The 13,940-nt window shown below is 40.8% G+C and overlaps 1 protein-coding gene across 2 annotated transcripts in view; it reads right to left on the reverse strand.

Annotated features, from left to right (window-relative positions):
- Positions 1 to 6,059, reverse strand: part of LOC134551086 (mucin-5B) — a 43,621-nt gene extending 37,562 nt beyond the window's left edge. For both annotated transcript variants that reach the window (XM_063398210.1, XM_063398209.1), the window contains exons 1-5: positions 5,896 to 6,059; positions 4,011 to 4,266; positions 2,490 to 2,604; positions 1,086 to 1,173; positions 69 to 202 (exon numbers count right to left, since the gene is read on the reverse strand). In XM_063398210.1, the coding sequence (XP_063254280.1) occupies positions 69 to 202; positions 1,086 to 1,173; positions 2,490 to 2,604; positions 4,011 to 4,266; positions 5,896 to 5,977 (675 nt within the window). In that variant the 5' untranslated portion in view covers positions 5,978 to 6,059. The remainder of the gene's footprint in view (positions 1 to 68; positions 203 to 1,085; positions 1,174 to 2,489; positions 2,605 to 4,010; positions 4,267 to 5,895) is intronic.
- Between the last annotated feature and the right edge of the window lie 7,881 nt (positions 6,060 to 13,940).

Below are 13,940 nucleotides of genomic sequence, written 5' to 3' on the forward strand. Positions count from 1 at the left end.
ATTTGTTTCAACATCTCTTCAACACTGTAGGTCGGGAGGGTTTGTACTTCTTGGTCCCACACACTTACATATGTACTGCACCTATTGTCTTTCCTCCTGGGATGTCTTCCAGTGTGGTCATCTGGGCTCACATCAGCACACTTTTGTGATGGATCCTCTACTTTATGGAAGTTCCCAAACTGTCTCGGATGCATTTTATACCCTGCAAAAATCCCCAGATGCATTTCAGTAACTTCCCGCAATTCTTTAGTTCAATTAATGGGCTATAAAAGTGCACTTAGTCTTTGGGCTCAAAGGCAGTATGCGCTTCCTGAGATGCCCAAATTTAACCAGCACCCATATTTTATAGAGGATGACAGCCTGATACAACCTTCTGTTGGGCTAGAGTCAGGAGTCTGGCACAGTTGTATCAAGGGCTACTGTCAGCCTGGGCATTTAAAATCATGTGAGACTCTTGAATTTGCTGTTACTTCTGATAATTTCCAAAGACTTCTCTTTGTTTTGGGTGTGTTTGATCTTTTCTGTTCACACGTATAACAGTCATACTGGTATTACATAAAGGGATGCTGTTATAACTTTGGATCCAGATCCTGCAGCTGATATCCCAAGATGAAGGTTTCTTTCCATCCATACAACCTGCTGCAGGTTTATAGGCTGAGCTATTTGCAGTATCTGAAGGTGTCAGTGGATGGCACCACAGTTTCTTCAAACACACTTTGTGTTTTCTCTTCATTTCATTATAGAGGCAAAAATAATCACCCATACAATGATTAAAATAGAAGAACAGAAAATGCACTCATGCATTTCCTTACAGTATGTTATTGTCAGTGGGGAACCTGGCAATGTTGCTGCATGACAGCCAAGCAATTAATTTTGGTCAAAGAGGTTGGAGACTCTTACAAATATGAAAAGAGCAGAAAATCCCAAATTATCTCAGAACCTCTAAAGATACATCTCCTGTATATGGAAATGTCCATGTGCCTGTCAGGAAATCTGAAAGCCTGCTCAGAGGAAACAGACACCAAGTTTCATGTCAGGTATAAGGAGGTCTATTCTGGATGGAATATGCTGTATTTATGACCTACCATCCAAAATCAAATCATTCTTCTCGTTGCCATCATAGTTCCCACACAGACCACATATTTTCTCTTTATATGTTTCTTCCAGGTCCAGCTAAAAAAGAGGAAACACAGAGTTCAGAGGCTTTTCCCCATATCAGCAGCACTTGTTGCAAAGTGATTCACAACAGAAAAGTGCAATGGCAGAAATGCTCATTCCCAGTTTGTAGCAATCTCTGTTCTGGTACAAATCTCTCATAAAATTTATCTGCAGACAGACTGAATTCAAATGGGAAGAGAATCCTTCAGCAATTGTCACTCCCACCCACTGAAGAGGTAACTGAAGCATGCTGAATACCAGACTGATCCCTGTACCAGTGTGTCCCAGTAGAGAGACACTGGTATACAGACATTTGGTACATCCTGCAAGGTACCACAGCTCCTCTCTGGGCAGATCAGATAACTGTGTTCTAATGCTTGATGCTGTAAAGCAGCATCATCTGGTTTAGCCATATAGAATGGGTTTTCTAGTCCATAGGGTGATGGAAAATTTTATAGCACTTCTAGGCATGGGTCTGCCCAGCATTACTTGTTTTGCCTATACTTAGTGGAAATAAACAGCCAGGTTAGCATGCTATTGCCTTGATGGATAAAACTATTGCACTTTATCACTCCTCTATGCTTGAGGAACAGTACTGGTGCCACGCAAAAAAAGGCAGTGCTTTTCCTACTATTGTGTCCACTCTACAGTAATGTACAGATACTGCCTTTAACCCTAGGTATTAATTTGTACACGGGAAGGGGGAAAGCAAATACTTCAATAAATCAGAATTTTAATATTACTTGATTACTTCCTGATATTTTTTCTCTCTATTCACCTTTTACCCTCTCTCTATCTCTCTGAATGGCAAAACATGACACACAACTTCCATTTAGTTAATCTCAGTCCCTGACTGTGAAGGATAAGCATTCACACACAAAAATGTGAATGCACTGTTGCAGAAGAGGACATTGCAGGGTAGATGTCTGGAGAAGAATTCCCACACAGCGTGGCTTTGGAGTGGAAGAGGCTCAGGTCTGAGGTGGTCACACAGATTAGTTTCCCACACAAGACGTGCTTGAGACAGAGTAGCAAGGCAGAGCTGAAGGGCTGTGTTGCTGCAGTACCCCATGGAGCATGGAACTAACTACAGATGTATTATATCCAGGGTTAACCCTTTTGTCACATAAAATGAGCTGGAAATACCACGGGGCTGTGCCTCCATGCCCATGCCCTGAGGAACTATTGCCCAGTTTGGTATTTTCTATCAGCTTACAGACAGAGTGATGCCTCCCTCCCATAATTTCATCTATCAACACAGTGCCTGCATCCAGCCCTGCTTTTCATTACTCATGAGGTTCACCAGCAGGAAAACAACTGACTGCTCATACTAGGAGAGTGTCAGCCCAGTTCCACTTGAGTGTCAGGCCCAGCTTGGAAGTGACTTGGAAGTAAGTACAGGTGTCCTCAATCAGAATGCTCTTCAAGCTGAAAGGCATGTCAATCCTGGAAATTTGAGGGAAAAAAACAGATTGCAGCAAAAAAAAGGACTGATGAAATCCTTATGGACATATAGGCAGGAAAACTAGAGTTAAAAGGAACTAAATAAGACATGGGAACAGTCTTTGCAAGGTCAGATTTCATCCACACAATGCATTACATTGTCCACTGTGACCTTTTACCAACCTTAATACACAACACAATGCATTTTAGTCTTGTATCAATACTACATCAGCCACTCAACTGATAGAAAGCACCCAAACCCAAGGACTTAACCCAAAAGTTTATAAAGAGCAAGATGACAATATTGGGAAAATGGCCCTCCACATGAGGACACTGCAGGTATCATCATCCTTCCAGGACCTCCTTGATATTTGGGATTCACAAGCAATTCTGTTCTGTTACTCATGTACTCAAGAAACTCAGGCCTATATTACTTTTCCATCTTACCAAGACAATTACTGTTCATATTCAAACAGCCTAAAAACTTAGAAGTTCAGAAAATGGCTAGAAGATAGGAGATTTCTTGCCCCTTTTGTTTAGGAGACACATATGGCCTTCGGTGCTATAATTCCAACAGGGTGGTGCTATTCTATATTTAGTTGTTTCTAGAAGGCTGTCAAGACAGCCCATATGCTTACAATTTTCTCTCCAACAAGATTGTGAGGGGTTTTCCTAGAGTCAAAAGTTGCCTAGGCCCTTCATAATTATATGTTAGGAGCAGAATTCTGCACTTCTCATGAGGACTGCCCTTAACATTGTGCCCGATTTCCAGCTATTGTAGTGTATGATTTTTACTTATGGATTTTTTTGCCCCCCTCTTTGCAGTTTCCTTTGTGCTTCATTTTTGAATTGCAATTAAAGGTGTGGATTTTGATGTCTAAAAATTCTGCCTTTTCTTATAAGAAGATCCCTGGGCAAGTTGTGATCTGCAAAACAGTGGAATTTTCTAGACTAATCTATCTGGAAGCAGAAAACTATTCCTAAAAGAGCCATCTGTTCCTGAACAGCAACATAAAACAGTAGGGTTAGCCACAGAAATGACATTTTGAGAAAAAGAAAAGCCACCGAGCTTCTACAAAACCTAAACTTTTTATAAATAAAGTTTGGGGGTTATGTACTTTCCTCCATCCCTCCCTCTCAAATCAAAGCAACATTAAGGAAACCTTAAAATACTTTCTGTTTTTCTAACATACACATTGTTCTCTGCTTAACTTGTTGGTGTTGATTCCTGGGATATGTAGTTTAGTTGAAATGCTTCTTGCCTTCTCAACCACTATAGGGGGTATTTTTCACAATACCTTGTTCAAAAGGCTGTGGACATCTCACACACAGCCAGTGCTTTCCAGGCAGACCATCTAACACACAGCAATAAAAATGCAGCACAGAGCAACAGTGCAGTCTTTACTCACTTCTTCCCGTTCACTGTGATCCCCGTCTCCTTCACCTCCAGGACCACGCCATCGATGGTGACAGTGAAGTAGATCAGGAAGCTGTTCCTGGCACTGCGCCTGATCTGAATGTTGAAGTCCTGGTAGCTGTCATTGCAGTGCGAAGCAAAGACGTATGTGCAGGTTCCGGGAAAAGTAAACTTTACATGGTCAAATGTATGGAAGTGGAAATTGCCCCAGGTGGCACATTCACTCTTACTGACTGTAGAGACCTGGACTAAAGAAAAATCATAGCAGAGGAGCTTAGAAATTCACCCAATATGAGATGCTTGCCCTTTTTTGTTGGAAAACATTAAAGGGGAGATTTTCAAAGGCAAAAATGATAACTCCTGGAAGATACTAGCCTGTGGGAAGCAGTTTCGTCTCACTGGACTTTTGAAGTTCATGACTTTTGAAGTGCAGAGATACCTGCAATGTGAGCACATTAGACCAGTCTCCTTTGAAGTTAACAGAGAAGCAGAAGAGGTTCCGCTTTCTCATCTTACATATGTGCCTAGCAAGAAGATGCTGAAAACCACAAGCATCTCTCCATTGTCTAGAAAGGCTGTGCCTATATTTATGCTGTAGACATATTTACACTGTAGATATCTAACGTGAAGTGAGAGGAATCCCATTCTGGTTTGTCTAAATCTCATTTAACTCAGGCAAGACTTTGTATTGGGTGCTTTCCAGGAAATGTCACAGGTGGCATGAATTTACAGCAAAGTGGCTGCTGCTGATCTCAGTGGTTGAGGCTGCTGCCAGCTTCAGCTGTTGGCTGAGAGATATTTGGTTTTCCTTCTCAACCAAAACTCATGTTTTGGACCTCTAAGTTATACCTCTGTCAAAGGTATAGATACATACTCTAAGTGTATATAAGACATTACTCCAGAAAACAGTTTTCACACCACTGAGTTTCACAAAGTAAACATGAATCCCCTTGAATTAAATTATATATGCTTGCTGCAAAATACTTTCAACATTTCTTCTGAAAGAATGACCAATGAAATGGGCACATTTCTTTGTGTTGTTCAGGTAGCATGTTTAGGAATATCAACATAGCAACATCCACCACAGATCAAATCAAAAACACTCACTTACTCAGTGAACTCAAAAATATTATTAAATATTTCTGCCTAAGAATCAGCAGGGAAGAACTGAGAAATTAAGATCCTTATGTTATAAATGTGCAGCCCAACTCAAGTGCCCAGTAAGTCCTTGAAGAAACAGCTTTTTAAAGGGACTGCTGCTGTCATAGATGGTTGCAGCACCAGAGTAAGGCAATTCAGCACTTTTCTACACAGTAGCGAGGCCAAGTGAGAAAGTTTGGCTATACTAGAAGTGAAATTGCTGGAATTACTAAGGCAGCAATAACTGGTACATCAGCTGTGTATTAAGCAGTTGGGAAAAGTGTAAGACATTAAAAATCAAACCAGGAGGTAGCAGTTCAGCAGACCACAAAAAATGTGATTCCTGCTAATGCAGCATTTCATACTGGTCAATCAAGCCTAGCTGGTGATATGGTAAGTACTTCTTCTATGAAGAATATGTGTGAAATGTGTTGAAAAGGGTGTCACCATTTTTTTGTTTTGTTTTTTTTTGGTGCAAACTGCATTTAGAGGGTCTCCTCTTTAAGATTAGTCACTTAGGACATAAAACAGTTGATACACTACCTAGTAATGAAAGAAATAAAAGTAAAATACTTAAAGAGGTGACAATAAGGAAAAAATGTACAATGTTTAACAGTATCTGGCATGTCTACAGCTCTTAAATGAATATATTACACATTTTCATTTGTCAACTGTATTTCTCATCTATGGAGAGCCATATGAAAGCAAGTAATGCAAGAATTAGATTCTTTTCTTACCTATCTGAACTGGTTCTTTGCCCTTGCAAAAACTCCAAATTAGGCAGAAGATCCAGAATGATCTCCCGTTTTTTATTTCCATCTTGCCATGAAGTCGTAACTTGAAAATCCTTTCAGGGAAGTGCTTTTTCTTGGCTTATAGGCAGATTTTTATAGTCCAGGAGTTTGGCATAAGAACAAAGCATTGATGGCAGGGTCCCTGAAAGGTGGAGCTTCATTAAATTTTCTTTCAGTCATTCATTATTAGCACCCAGAAACCTCCTCTCTTTCAGACAGGACAGGTATCCAGTTGCTTTATGGGGAAGAGAGCTGTCTGTTTCTAATTTCCTCCTTTGAAAAGAGTCCCCTCACCGTCCTCCTACAGTTGCTATTTCTTTGGCAGCAAGAATTTTTATTTTTTGTAACATCTGATTAGTTACAAGCAATGACTGACCTCTTTCAGAGCTTTACCCTGTCTTGCATATCAGCAGAGTCCCCCAATGCAAGAAAATGTGTTCGTTGCTTCTATCAGCTTTAATGGTGACTTCTAAATAGAGAGAAAAGTGTTATCAGGTCAGGCATAATGTATGGTTTATTTAGAGCAAAAGCTTTTGGCAGGAGGGCATTGTCCTGTAAGAAGTGTATCCAAAATATCTTACAAAAAAAGGCTAGATCTACTGCTTCAATAGACCAGAAACAAAACCAAAAGTGCCAAAATTCTCACTTCAGCTGCACAAATGGGATGTAATTTATTCTTTATGCACACAGAGGTGGTGGATTCTCCGAACATCATAAGGTAGCAGTGCCCAAGTCCCATCATAATGTAGACCACAGTTCATTCCTTCACCACCTCAATTACGCTGCTGCAAAAGGGTCCCTTGGTGCTCTCAAAGTACTTTAATACCCTACCACATACCCATAAAAAATCCAGCGAGCTCAGTCATAATCTTTACAGTGCCTTGCAGGACATCCTGTCAGATATTCTGATATCAGTAATTTTAGAGTCCCTTCTAGAGATTTACTTACTTTGTTGACACAAACTTGCATTTCTTTTCCTCATCTGTGCTATGGGAGAACTGCTCCTGACAAGAGAGGAAGCCCCTCACCTAGTCCCAGCAAACCAAATGTGGATAACAGACATTACCACGCTTCCAGCTGCTCCATCCCCTTTGGGAAAACAGTAAAACCTGAGTGATTGTCAGTAGTTAAGTGGGCACAAATACAGTTTAAGGTGGAAATAGTTTTGCCCCTTCCTGTAAGGCCTCAGGTCAAGCCTGCCCATGCGCCCATTGAGGAATAGGAATTTGAATGCCTTGTATCTGGTTGGCAGGCAGCAAGCTGGGCCTTGGGAACGGGGTCTTGCTCACTGCTTTACCAGGCTTTGTGCTATTGCCAAAGCAGAGTGTCCCAAAGCTGGCCCACTGCTCCCACCAGCTGCTGCTCTACACAGGCACAAAGTGCTTTGCAGAACTGCAGGTGACAGCATCTGCCAGGTGAAGATTTGCTGCTGCCCTTGCTCCAATGAAAACTCTGCACCAGTGTGCACGAGCATTGTGCAGGACATGAAACATGAGTTCATGTTACCCCTTTGCCACTGCCCGTGTCCCATTAATTCCATTGTCAGTCTCACTTGAGGCAGGGCGCTACTGGAAGGTAGTTCTTGAAGCACTGCCATTTTGGCTGGAATACAGAACCAACAGATTTTATGGCACTGGTGATGGAAGTCATGGACGGCTGCTGCTTGTCCTTTTCATCACCACACATCTTCCCTCCAGATCTCTATCCAAATAGGTACAAAGTAAGCTAGAAGAATATCTAGGAGAAAAACTTAACCATGAGAATATGACATTGGAAATATGAGGATGATCTGAAATTGAATACAGTGAAATATCAATACTCAAATTCAACAGGTTCTCCTGGTTATTTTCATACTGAGTTCTTGTTCAGGTCACAGAACAGGGCTAATGGCAGGTGTAGGGAAGGGCTGTGAAGACCAGGAGGAAAAGCATGTAGGTCAGTAGACCACAGATACAGACAAACAGTGCTTAGTTGAGGGTAAAGGTGGATAACTGAAATACATTAATTTTCCAAAATCAATGCTAGTGTCAAAATCCAATTGAAGAACTCTGCTGAGATAAAAGTCCATGTCTCTTCAACCACTGTCCTCTTCCTTTCCCATTCCCACCCAAGAAATCAAAGTACCTATTTCATTCATCTTCATAGGAGAGTAGAAGGAAGAATCAGACTCTAGGAGTATGATTCCTGACTCTGGGAAAAAATTCCTTTATTCCCACTGAGCTGCACAAAAGCAGCTGCCCTTTGTGTTCTGCATGTGGGGCGATTCAAGTAATGTGAGGATGCGCAGGAGGAATGAGCTAAGGCATGACATCCCCCTGTAAGCCCCACTTAGCACTTAGGGGCCTGGGAAGAACATGAACCAGTACATGTTAAAACTGTTCAAGAAACAGACAGAATAAAACAAAGTATTCATTGAACCAACATCCACTTATGCTCTAGACAGCAGAGACAGCAGTATCAGTCATCTGGGATCCTCCCCTGAGGAAAGTAAGAGCAAAATTCTACTCAGAGAAATGGGAAACCCAGTCCTCTTGCACTGTACCTAGCCATTTTCTTACCTCTGCTTGTCTTCTCTGTCATTTGTATCATTCCTTTGCCATTTCTTGGGGAGTAGAATTTCTGCCAATGACTAACTAGAGCTGCTGCTTCTGACTTCTCCACAGATACTGCAGCCTACACTACTTAGAAATCACTGGTTGCTTCAATCCTCTGCAATGATTTCAGGGCTACTGACAGGGAAGGATATTTACATTCAAATGAAGTTTTTATATTCAAGCATGGAAACACTGAGGTTTTCAGGAGAAATACATGGAAGCTTTTCAGAAGGAAATGCAGACTGACAGGGAGCTTACAGAATGTGCTGATCACTTAGCACTGAATCATTGCTATTGGCATGCAAGTTATAACTATTCCCCCTGCAATGACAAACTGGGATAATAACTCTTCCCTTTATTGGACCCTGCAGGATAAGAGGCCTTCCCTCTCCTGCAGCTGTATTAGCAAAAAGAACAATTCCTCTTGGCCCCTTTACAGCCCATTTCATGGATCATTTACCATTAAAGGGTATGTGATTTTAGTAAATACAATAGGTAAATATTAACTCAGCTTCTTTATCACCACTGACTCACTGAAGATAAGCCATCATGAAGCTAATGTGATACACCAGTGACTCACAAAAATATATTTTTGCTACAAACTTGGTAAAAGACACTCTCAAATAGGAGGTATCTGGTGGATTAATGCCCTTCATAGCCAGCCACTGTACTGAAGTCTGGCAGTTGCATTTGTATCATATCCTTCAGTCAAAAGGTGATTCCATATGTGCTGTAAAGAGTTATGGCCATCCTGAGTCAGTCCAACACCAGGAGGTTGAGCTGGGAAATCCTCTAACAATCCAGGTCATTTCAGGCAAAACTGGTACTGCTTCTTGAAATGAGTATCCACTATAAGACGGTGTTTTACAAGCACCGCCTAGAAAATAACTCCAGAGAAATTATGTGTGCTCCATTCATAAAGCAATGCTAGCTAGGAAAACATTTCATTTGGTGCCAGGCAGTTGTGCCAATAATCCATATGATAAAAAATACAAAGTGATTTTGGCAAAATATTTTACATAACTGGTAGTTATAACAATCATTTGTACATTCTAAATTGCCAGTAGAATTCAAGAAAAACATGGATTATTCTTTTTTAATCCTTTTCATCCTTTAATCCTTGATATCATAGAATTTAGGAAAGCTACGTTAAAGATTTATTTGATCTATCAGATTTGTGTCTACCACACAGTTTGAAACAGAGGTCATTAAGTATAAGGTGATCTGTAGCAGGCAGTGGGAAAGGAGGGAATGGATATCTGTCATTAATTGTCCATTAAAATACATGATGAAAGTCTTCAGTATTTCAGTTTTGGTTGTAGGTGGTTGGATGTTTTCTTGTATTTTGCCTCTAGAATGGACACAAAGCTCCTTAACCTCTCATCTTGCCATAGGGCTCCTTGACTTTTTGTGAACAAATCAAGGACATTAGTTATTCCTATTTGCAAGGACTGAGTCCAGCTGCTCTTTTCTCCTTTTCTTTAAGAAGATGTAGATCTTTCAAAACCCACGTACACGGAGTAATGACACGGCTGATTGGTGTTCGTGCACACAGGTCTCCTTGACCTATTGGCACTTCCTCACGTAAGAGAGACTCCCTGCACAGAAAGTCATCTCATCAGGAGGCTGGGCCCTTGAGATTTTCTATGTGAAAGGTTTTTCTTTAAACAACCTTCCTGATGGAAAAATATGGGGTAGCAAAACAAAGGGAAGCATATGAATTTTCTGCTTTAGTAATTAGAACTTTTATGGGGTTTAGGCTAGAGCAGATTCTACCTCTTTTAAAAAAGCAATTTCTTACTTCATGGGTGCCAAGGTAATTCAGACGAGGCTACTGCATGTTTAATACTGAAGTCTCTATAACCTTGAAATCACATGAAATTACATACCCAGTGACCATGTCCACCACTGCAAGCCAAAAGAAAGGCTAAGAGATGGGGCAGAAAACAAGTTAAGGTGGGAATCTAAGCAACCTTGGCCTAGGGTTTTTGTGTGGAAGGTAGAATTAGCTGCCCAAGGACTACCTGCCCTTACAATTTGCTCAGACTCCCTGTACATTTAAAGGGAAGAATGATCATACAGATCCCATAGATTCTGCAAAAAAGGGCAAGAAGTGCTCAGCTACTAGTCCAACTGACAGACTATTGAAATTTAATTGCTGTGTCAGGTCACAGGCACTCTGTAAAGCTACATTACTTGATCACTGTTCATGTTGCCTTTTGTTACTGCTAAAAAGAAAGCTGCATGGAGCACAGGTACTCCTTCTCAGTGCCAGCTCTGCCATACTTTCTCTCTGTTTGAGTTTTCTTAAAGTCGTGGGGTAATGAAAACATCACAGTGGTGTTTTTTATTGTTCTAGAGATTAGTTTTTGAAAAGAATTCAAGCATTTCATGTAAGAGTGCTGAAAAACTGGAATATTAAAGGGAATTCAGTTTGTACAGAACAGATTTTAGAAACATGATGCTGAAAAAGAACTTACAGAATTTTCTGTGTTAGTGATGGAAATATGGCTTAGGTAGCCTGCTTGGACCTCTTTGGACCTTAGTCTGGGAGGTTGCCAGAACACAGATGTTTGTGGTAGCCTGAAAAGAGTCAGTTAATTTTGGAAATTTGGCCCTGGAAGAGGGCTGCTCAACTTTAAGAACTTGTTCTACCCTAAAATATCCCTCAAAGCTTCTGCTGGGAGGTGAAAATTCAGAAATTGTATATCAGTGTTGCAGTTATTTAAATGTATTTCATTTTTTGTCAGACCTAAAACTAAAAGAATGTTCTTTCCTATGATCTCAGAGTTTGCAAGTCTATTTCTGTCTTTTCCCAGTATCTGAGTTTGCTTTTCCAGACAAGTGCAACAGTGTATAACAAGCACAGTAACTGCACGATTATTTACTTAGGGCTTTGCCTTTGCTAAAGTCCTTTCACTGGGGCTTATGTGCCGAGTTGCATGTGCTTAGTTCAGTGAAGTGTGGTTTAGCAGAGTACACTCAAATGGTAAACACACTGAAAATTTTATCCGACCCTTCCCACAGCACAAAATAATACTATTAAAGAACATAGTTAGATTAGAAAACAAGGTAATTATTAGATCAGAAGGCCCTACCTTTTATTATTTTGGGAAGAACTCTTGGTTTGCATGTGGTTTTTTTCCCCTTTCTGAATCCCATCTGCCTCACCTCAGATTGCAGAAGTGATTTTTCCATATTGCTAACAAGCATTTTCCTTTCTGTCTCTGGTGTTCTCAAAACACTTATCCACCAGAAATGCTTCATAAAACATCTGTGCTCTCTTTATCAGCAAATTTTCTGTGAACTCCTTTTTAACTGCTAATGGAAATTCTCACTGTGTTGCTGAAGAGCCTTATGAACAACACTGAGTTTCCAGTGCATCTCCAGATAACTCTAAGGAAATTGTTTGACATTCAAACTATATTGGATGAGAAGACTACCTGTGGGAATGAAACCCATGAGATCCTGGACAGCAGGAGCTGGGACCTTGGGGTTTGGTGCCTTCAAAGGCTGTGTGGCTGGAAGTCCTACTTGCCTCCCAAGAAGGCTTCTCCATTTTTCAAGACAAGACTGAAACTTAGGTACTGGGAGAGGAAGAAAAAGGAACAAAACAAAGCAGAAACCCCTCACCACCAATGAAAATGGGAGGCTAGATAGAAAGTCTGCAGGAGATGAACACAGGGCTCAGGCATGGAGACAAGACATGGGCTCTTGCTACTGCTCCCTTTTTGCTAGACTCCAGAAGACAAGGCAATTCCTGGAGAATGGAGTCATTCTTTGAGTCAGAGAGATTCAAGCCCACTCTTTTCCAGCAGTCATGAAGCTGTCATGGTCCTTTTTAGTAGGTCCTGCCTAGAAGACAATGGGATCAGAAGGTTCCACAATCTCCTGAGTCCCTAATGGGCTGGTATCACCCTTTCAGAGAGGGTGATGAGACATTTCCTCAGTTTTTTTCCTGGGTTTTCCAGAAGAATCTCTTCTTGTGGCCTGGAGACCCAACAGCTCTTGCTTAAGAAACAAAATGCTTCCTGAGATCAGATAATATAGATCTCAATTTACTTCCAAGAGGGCTGTGGAAGGGACCAACAGTGCTGCTCACTGCCACTACTACTCTTCGTAGGGATACACAGTTAAGGTTTCTTTCTTTCTTTCCTTTCTCTCCCAAACACTATTGGTGGATTTCTCCACTGGAGAAAGTTTAATCTGTTCAACTCTGTCACCCAGTTGCACTGGAAATGCAGGTGCAAACAGAACCACAAAGCTCTAAAGTGACAATGAGTGCAGAAGGGGGTGGAGGTTTAACACGTGCAGTGTGACCTGGAACTGCCATGCATTTGTAAGTAAGAATTCTCTGACAGTGTTTGCTTGTGAACCTGCTCATGGGCAGCACTGACCCAGCACCACAATGGACAGGGCTGCCATAACCCAGAGCACTGTGAGCACCCAACACCTTGCATGTAAATTCCTGTCAGAACAATTGTTTTTCCAGTGCTTACTAAGAACATATAAATGTCTGTGGGGAGAGATCAGCATTCATTCTTCTCATAGATAAAACCCTCAATGTGATGAAATAAAAACTCCCTTTCAAGGCAGCTTGCTTTTTTGGTGACTTTATATTCTCAGCCATAGAGTGCCCTGCAGTGGTGAAGCCAAAATCTGCAGCCTTACTGACTTTTATCCAGGATCTTTAGAATTCCTCATTAAGAAGTAGTTTGCCCATCACTAGTAGGGACAGAAAGAGCCTGTGCAAAGCCTACAGACTAAATGAAAAATAAATGAAGCAAGGAAGATTTTATATTTCAGTGTAAATACAGTGTGCAGCAAAATGCCACTTCTGACTAGTAATATTTTATCTCCTTTTCATAGGAAACAAGGCAGATTTGATCACACCTTGTATCTGTCTCTGGAATTTATTTGCTGACTTCAGCCAAATTTAACTGCAAAAATGAAAATCTCAAAGACAGCTAAATGTCAACAGATTTTGAGAAAAGCAGTTTTTGCAAAAAGCTCAAGGAAACATATGGTTCTAGTGCCAGCACAGAAATTGTTGGATAACAAAGAATCCACAGAGGAGAGTGACTTTGTAAGTGTCCTGAGAGAAAACTCTCAGTTGCATCTTACAATAAATGTAGAGATAGAAATCCTTAGAAACCTGTACTAAAGCATAAACTGAGCTTCATTAATTCTGCAGTTTTTCTGTAAACTGACAAAACTTCCTTCTTGTTAGATCAGCTACCTCTCCAACTCCAGAGACATATGTTTTCCAATCATAGTATTGCAATGCTGAATAAAATGTGGAGTTTCATTTTCTACATATCCTTATCAGTCTTATAAAAAGGCAGAAATCCTATCTGCTTTTTTTTTTTTCACTACAACAGGTGTGGTTTACCC

The sequence above is a fragment of the Prinia subflava genome, chromosome 5 (genome assembly GCF_021018805.1).
Source record: "Prinia subflava isolate CZ2003 ecotype Zambia chromosome 5, Cam_Psub_1.2, whole genome shotgun sequence".
NCBI lineage: Eukaryota > Metazoa > Chordata > Aves > Passeriformes > Cisticolidae > Prinia > Prinia subflava.